Source organism: Zerene cesonia, chromosome 1 (assembly GCF_012273895.1).
Source record: "Zerene cesonia ecotype Mississippi chromosome 1, Zerene_cesonia_1.1, whole genome shotgun sequence".
Taxonomy (NCBI): Eukaryota; Metazoa; Arthropoda; class Insecta; order Lepidoptera; family Pieridae; genus Zerene; species Zerene cesonia.
The window spans coordinates 1,094,401-1,102,735 of record NC_052102.1 but is presented as its reverse complement, the minus strand read 5'-3'; the positions used below and the strand labels follow the sequence as shown (position 1 = coordinate 1,102,735).

Sequence of the window (8,335 nt, the reverse complement as noted above, 5' to 3'; positions counted from 1 at the left end):
AAGTAATAAATGTTATTTGCAGTTAACAATTTTCTTTTTTCTTTATTACAATATTTATGGCAAGACTAGGTATTTGTGTGTTATCACTACACAGTATAAAACAAAGTCGCTTTCTCACTCTGTCCCTATATGTATGCTTAACTTTAAAACTACGCAACGGATTTTGATGATTGTTTTTTTAAATAGCACGATTCAAGCGGAAGGTTTATATGTATAAAATCTATACTAATGATAATAAAGAATACAGAATAATAATAATTAAATAAATAAAGTTTTATAGTATCAAATCAATATAAACGAAGTAACGGAACTACACGACACATGAAAGTAATACGTGAATTTAATCTACGCCGGTGGCATTTCTTTAACTGTGGAACGACAAGAATTTATAGGTAAGGTCCGAATGGGCATCGACACATGATACTGGTTACGCTGTATGTATTTTTTCATAAATAACGTTATTTTATGTTTATTTATCTGATAGTAAATGTATAAATATTTAATTAGAATTCGTTTTTGCTTTTGAAGCGGCGTAGTGGATAGGTATCAGAAACTACGAAGAAACTACAGAAGTCGTTTAAGTAATAGGTAATAACAAGTTCTATTCGATCTTCACACGGTTACAAATTTCGTCCAATTCGGTTCAGTGGTTTTGGTGTTAAAGAAACAGATAGGCAGACATATAGATGGACAAATATATAGACAGGGATACATTCGCATTTATAATTGTCGTAGAGAAGTTCGTAAGAAATTAAATCGCATCTATTTCATAATCTAAATTAGTCATGTAAAATTTTAGAACATTTTAAAGTATTCACACGTATTCTCCAAAGCATTAAGACGATATTACGTAATATTTTGAGTCACAGGTTAAACCGGGTAAGGAGTAGTTGCGTTCGTTACTGCGCTGCGTAACTTGTATGAGTAACTTAATTGAACTTGAGATGCGATAGCTTTCACTGAATTCATTTCGTTTGAGGGACGTCTTTTTAATCTATATTAATATTATAAATAGGAAGAGTTTGTTTGTATGAACGCACTTATCTCATGAGCTACTGGTCCGATTTGAAAAATTCTTTCAGTGTTAGATAGCCCATTTATTGAGGAAGGCTATAGGCTATATATGTACCACGGGCGAAGCCGGGGCGGGCGCTAGTACATTATACGAATGTTTTGTCTTGATTGATTTATAACTCTAAAAACATGAAATAAGGACCCAAACACTTAAACAACCCAAACGCATGAGAAGGCGGCCTTGTCGCTGAAATAGCGATCTCTTCAGGCAACTTTAGGCTGAGGCTAATAACTATATAGTTGAGTTTGAAATGGTTGAATGTGCACAACACGGAAATAATATTTAAAAAAAAACGAAATAATGTTTCAAACATTAACGAATAATTATAATCATACACACAATATACAAACATACAGATTTTATGAAGATAAACAGAAAATTTTCGTTGTTTTTGGACTCATTCAATGTATTTGTAACAGAACGTAACTTTAAGGATTCCGTACCCAAAGTGTATAACGAGACCCTATAACAGTAAGACACCGCTGTCCGTCTGTTTGTTTATCTGTCTATCTAGTCGTCCGTTCATAACCAGACTAATTTTTCAATTCGATCCAGCAGTTCTAATGATCAGCGCGCTCAAACAAAAAAAAAAACATCTTCATATTATTAGTACATAACTACATACACGTTCATTGACCCCTGTCTTCACCTGTACCAAAAAATTTAACTTTGTATCTACTAGTTACTTGAATAGTAATTAAATAATTCGTCTAATTAAATCTCAGTGCAATATATCAGTGGGCTCCATAGAGCACCACCCACGCGGGCCCACAACGGCCACTTTAATTAAAATTAATTATTCTAACGTCCGCTTCGACACCGAAAAGCTAACGGCGGTTTTCATAATATCGTCACGATGTTTTAGTCGTGTCGTATGTCGTGAACGAGTCGGTTAGTGATTGTATACTAGTGTTTTATATACATCTCATGGTGATATGTGTCTACGGATATTTCTACCCTTTAAGGGATGAGATTAGAAAAAAAACACTTTAGGGTAAATAAAAGGTTTGAAAATGTGTCGGATAGTCAATCTATTATTATAGATTTTAGTGTGAAGATAAACAGAAAAATATTTTAAATATTCAAATGCTGATCGATTAATATGAAATAGTTAAGACATATTGAACAACAGTGAACACGCATCATTTTCAATGTTACTTTTGAAAGCATTAAAAAATATTGAAATACTAGCAGCGCCCCGCGGTTTCAACCGCGTAAAACAAACAACAACCGCTCCTTACAAACTTTCGCATTTATAATATTAGTAGGATCGTATAGACGATGAATAAACGAGCAACCAAATATCAATTTACCAATAACGATAGTTTACTAAAATACACAAAATCCATTATAATCAATCTTAGTACTACTTTTAGCGATGGAGGAAAATTCTACAATTTAAAATTAAGAATCAAACATTTAAATATAGAATAAATTTAAAATGTAAATAATATTCGGCCTTTTTGATGATAAATACTTATTGCTCATTAGTGACAGTTTGCGTTAATAGCGCATTGATAGATTTTGGGAGAAATCTTATGTATATATATATAAGAAAGTGGTATTAGTTACACTATTTCAAACTCAAGAACGGCTAAACCGATTACGTTAAAATTTGGTATAGAGACAGTTTGAGACCCGAGAAAGGACATAGGAGTTTTATCCCGGAAATCTAACGGGAACGGGAACTTTGCCGGTAACACCCCGGGTCTATCTTACATGTTCAAACGCGGGCAAAGCCGCGGGCGCAAAGCAAGTGTATTAATAAATTTTTGCTTAAAAGCAGTGTTTTAGTGTTTCGTAGGTTAACAGAAAAGAATGAGATTTTATTGTTTTATACATTGACTGTGTAGGACCTATGAAATAATTTCTTAACTGATTGTGTGTATTTATTGGAACAGTTTAATAAACAAATACTTATAACCATCGTAATCTTCGTTCTCATAGACAGAGCTGGAGTTCGGGGAGGTTACGGAGGAAGAAAGGTGGAATTCCTCTATCGAAATAGGGAGAAACCATAACCAGTCTTCACGACTGGCTGGTCTTTAAGGCCATAATTGATTTTTTTGTGGTAATTCTCGATGCTAGCCTGAAGGGCTACTGCATCTTAGCACGGGCGCGTGGGTGAACTGAGGGTTCACCCTGGTAGCGACACGCTCAAGGGCGTCCACCCTTGTCGGGGACCGCGAACCTCGGCTTGGGCTGTCGCAGGAATGGAGGGGGCCGGAAGGGCCGTACTTGGTCGGGCGCTTAATTGAATGATGCTGGAAAGTTGTATATATACTCTGTAGTGAGAACATTTCGCTTGCGCGATTCAGAAATGTGTTGTTCAAGCCAATCGTTTAAGAAAAATGGAGACAACAAAAAGTTTTTACTAGAGGTCCGCCTATGGTAGATATATGGTAAAATTTGAACCATAGTGATCTTAGTGTGCCTTCTTACTAACATACTACGTATCTATCCAATGGAGAATTAATTTTTTAAATCTGTCCAGTTTCTATTCTTTCAAATTTTCTCATTTATAAAGCACTTCAATGCTATAAAACTAAAAATAAATTTCTTCCAGTAGTTACCGAGATTCGTTCGAGTAAACACATAAACACTTCAACTTTATATAATTTGTATAGATATGCACCAAATTCTGCTCTTAATACATATAAATGTTTTACTAAAAGCCTTTCTTACGGCAATAGAAAGTTAAAATGCTAAAATATGCGAAACGTTTAAGTATAATCAGGCCATTCGATTGTTAGAACTTTGAAATTATTATCAATCTAAAATTGAGCCTCGATAGAATTCTATTTAGTTTGTTTATAATCGTATTCTAGTTTATATGTATAGAATATTCAAAACTTTAGAAAATATAAAAATAACTTAAAAGTAAATTAAGACATTGTTCAAATTTCTTTGTTACACCACTAATATAGTATCATATAATCTGTGGTAATACTAATATTACGCCAAAAATTCCATTAAGGATGTAAGTAGTAAACAGTATCAATGATTTCAATTGTAATTATAGTAAATCCGCCATGTTTGATACCATAGTTTGACTCAGAGGATTTAAATAGCTCTCCCTAAATTCAGTTCAAGTTTTAATACATTGTTTTAACTATTACAGCATGAAACTATTTCTGACTATACTGAACTTTCTTTTTGATTATTAGATCCTAAAAATTATTCTGTTAACATAATCTTGCTTAATATAACTCAGACCAAAGTTATGCATATTGAGTTAGAAAGGAGACGTTTCGATTAGTTTAATTTCAAAATACGATAACTTATTTCTGTAAAAATACTCCTATGTCATTATTACACTTGAAAATAAGTTGATATGTATAAAAGTACTCAAAACTTAATCATTCAAGTCACTGCGTTATCCAATAAATCAAAATTCTAAAAATACATTTACACGCTCCAAAACTAGCGTAATTTACCTATATACTTATTCTACGTACAAATGAGCAACATTTATGCCAAATGATTGATATTGAAGCGTTCTTATATGTCTATATGATATGATTGTTGCGTCTGATTTACAGAACTAGTAAAATACATCTATGTATTTGTAAACAGACGTTCTGTCGTCGCGTTATGGTTTCTAAGCGATGACATGCATGCCAATGCACAATGATCGACAAATGGTGCGGCCATCTTGAAACATCGATAAAATAATTTGAAAATTTTAATTATTGTATAAAATTTTTACAGGAAAATGTACAATTTTACACATTAAATATGTAGATATCATTTGATTCTCAGCAAATAAGTATTGCGTTGTTAAAATATAGATAACAAGATGATTTCATTGTAAATATTAGAAATTAAAGACTTTTCAACGCATTTAAATAGTGATACATATGACATTAATTTTTGAGACGGCAAGCGTGGTCACGAATATGACCGCGAGTCGTAATTTCTAAAAATGATTTTTGTTAAAACGTTATCTTATTCTTTACATCGCAACACTAGATACTTTAGCAATAGATAAAAAAAAAAAAACGAAATAACATAAAAACGATGTTCAAATTGGCGATTCTTTCAGCCGCGAAAAATTTTGAATCTTTTCGACTTACCTTCGAAGATATAAGCGTCAATGTGGGCGAGGACTCCTGTGGAACAAACACAGAAGACCTGCTTTAGTTGTCTTTTGTTTAATTTACAAAGAAACACGGAATGGAAGGACTTGCGACAAGTCTAACAACTTATGATAACTGAATGTGCGTTAATATAAGAGATTTGTTTTGTTATATTAACCAATACATTGGAACCAAAACTATTTGATAAATTACAAAATTTAAACTATTGTAGTCGAAGCATTCAAATGCATATCTCAATAACATTAAACTACTAAAATCTAATATAAATAACTATAAATTTAATGTCAATATTATCTATTCAATCAATGACAATACTATCTATATAATGTCAATAATTCATGTCATTATCAATTTCCTATAAATCGCCAGTTTGAATCATCAAGAATTGAAATGAATCTAGAATTGTTATAAAAATGCAAAAAAAAATTGCAAAAAATTAAAAAAAGTGAGGGTCAATTTTATCTACAATTATATGTTTATTAAAATATGGAATAAAAAATAATCTATATTAAAATGGTTATTTAATATAAAATTCTTATAAGCTACAGCGTAGAGTATGTAATAAACACCTAAATAACATTGAAACGTATATCGCACTTTGACTTATTAACTTCTTATTAAAAGCACTAAATTATAATTATAAATTTTGAATGTTTTTTTAAATCTAATCCGCCTTCAAATTGTCAGAACTCGACTCAATTTAAATAGAATCACGGAAGGCATCAGCTTTAAATAAAAAAAGAATTTTTAAAATCGGTTCACCTAGTCAACAGACCTGAGATAGCAAACACAAAATTTTATCGAATCCTTTTTTGAAGTCGGTTGAAAACAATGACATATGTTCCAATGAAAAGTATCTATTTTAGATAGGCGAATACAAGCTTTATCTATTTTAAAATCTCTTGTCACAAACTCCTCCGAAACGGTTAGACCGATTTATATGAAATTTTGTATACAGACAGAGATTATCGCCCAACAACCAAATTTATACCCCTAAATTTTATAAGTAAGGCGTTTTGTCGAGCTTACCAGGCCAGCGTTTGCCGGGTCAGCTAGCTCCTCTCAATATGAGTCAAGGTAACCAAGTTTCTTTTAAAGGGTTGGATTGATTTTAAAGATTCAAGAATTGGTTTGGATTCATTTTCATTGATAAAATATTGATTATTTTAGCCAAACAATATGTCGGGTTCACAATTACCGTATTATATTTTCGAGTACACAGCCAAAAAAGCACGTTGAAAATCTAGTTATTCAATGAATACTCACGAATTTCTCACGTTTTTTCTAGAGGAACAATTATAACATACTTTTGTATCGAGTAATGCGGAGTGAGTCAATGTCTAGATGCGATGTAATTCTGAGTATTGTCGGTGGATACAGCAGGAAAATGTAGACACGTCATTGCAATAAAAGTACACGAGGGTCGACTTTTTGCTGTCTGATTTCAGATATAATTGATATGTGATTAATGTAGATTAAGATTAAACGTATTTCCTTTGTAAGCCGGTATTTAGGTGGCGTAATATCAATGGGTGATGGAGAACTGAGCGGCAGTCGTTGATTTAGAGAATCACTCAGAAGGCACTCACAATGAACCGGCTAGTAGCATATCTATACTAATATCATAAAGCTGAAAAGTTTGGTTGAATGCACTAATCTCAGGAACTACTGGTCCGATTTGAAAAATTCTTTCAGTGTTAGATAGCCTACTTATTGAGGTAGGCTATAGGCTATATATGCACCACGGGCGAGGCCGGGGCTGACCGCTAGTTTAATATAATTGGTAGGTGAAGGACACTTTGGTTTGATGCTCTGTTGTCTAGTGGGGGGCGCTGAAAACCAGCGACCATATCGGCATAGTATATGCTTCGTAGCCCCACCCCATATATAGGTCGCCACAGTAAGTTTATTGTAGTTAAGAGCTTTTTATTTAATGTTGGAGCTGGTGGGACGCCTGATGGTAAACGCTACCACCGCCCACGAACATTTGGAAAGGCATAAGGTCCATTGCAGACCTTACGCCCCTACAAATGGAGTGCCGACTTTTTGGGAAGGCATTAAGAAAGGATTGGCGATAGGAATAAAGGAAAAGACTGGGAAGAGTAAGGAAAGGGAGGGCCTCCGACTCCCCCACTCACTGCTGCAATGCTATTTCACGCCGGTCTTCTGTGGGGGTGTGGTACTTCCCCGGTGTGAGCTGGCCCAATTCGAAGCGTACTCGACTCCCACATAAAAGCTTTTTTGTTATTATTGTTTTGTAGTTTTTAAGTTTGCACGTTATTATATCGTTATGTCTGTGTTTATGGTTTTAAATGTGGTGAACCTTAAAACATTATTTCATGCTTATTATAATTTTTATAAGAAAATATCATCTTAGACAAATTTTACTCTCACAGTTCGATGTGTCTTTTCTCCAGATACATAGGACCTTCGTAGCATTCTTTAAAGAAAGAAGTTTTCTCCATTTTTATGCCACAAATAGACAAACAGCGTTCGTATAGTCCGATAGGACACAAGACACCAGACATGACATTAAGACCTGACAACGACTCTGCAAAGCAATTTCCAACACACCTTTCTGAATACAGGGCTCCATTGAAATTTAAAACACCTCTTTCTCTACCCGACATTCGAGACTTGTACCTTTTTTATTGTAGAAGACATCTGATTAGACGGGTCTCCTGATGATAAGTGATCAGTAATATTCACCCACAACGCTAGCAACATCGCGCGTGTGAGCTGGCCTTTTCTACCCAGACTATCCAAGAGATTGACCTATCAATATATGGTCGAACACGCTAACTACCCGACCATTTACCAAGTTACACAACTATAAAGGTCATCGTATTTCAAAAACAATAACCATTGAATTATGATTCACATCCAACATCTAAAGACCGAGTAACGTTAATTAGATGCCATAAATTAATCGTGCCCCAACGTTTCCTCAAACTTAATAACATATTGCACGCCGAATAAAACACGAAAAACAATATCGAATAATTATTACACGGTTAAACTGTTATTTTTTGTAGATGCATGTGTTATGACTGAGCGTGTTTGATTTTAGTTTTTCGATGTATAATAATATACCTAGTCTTGCCATAAATATTGTAATAAAGAAAAAAGAAAATTGTTAACTGCAAATAACATTTATTAC

At 33.6% G+C, this 8,335-nt stretch overlaps 1 protein-coding gene across 1 annotated transcript in view; it reads right to left on the bottom strand.

Annotated features, from left to right (window-relative positions):
* LOC119829545 (voltage-dependent L-type calcium channel subunit beta-3-like) overlaps window positions 1–8,335 on the bottom strand; it is a 140,984-nt gene that overhangs the window by 40,559 nt on the left and 92,090 nt on the right. Inside the window, exon 4 of the mRNA XM_038352144.1 lies at window positions 5,152–5,187. Within this exon, the coding sequence (XP_038208072.1) occupies window positions 5,152–5,187 (36 nt within the window). The remainder of the gene's footprint in view (window positions 1–5,151; window positions 5,188–8,335) is intronic.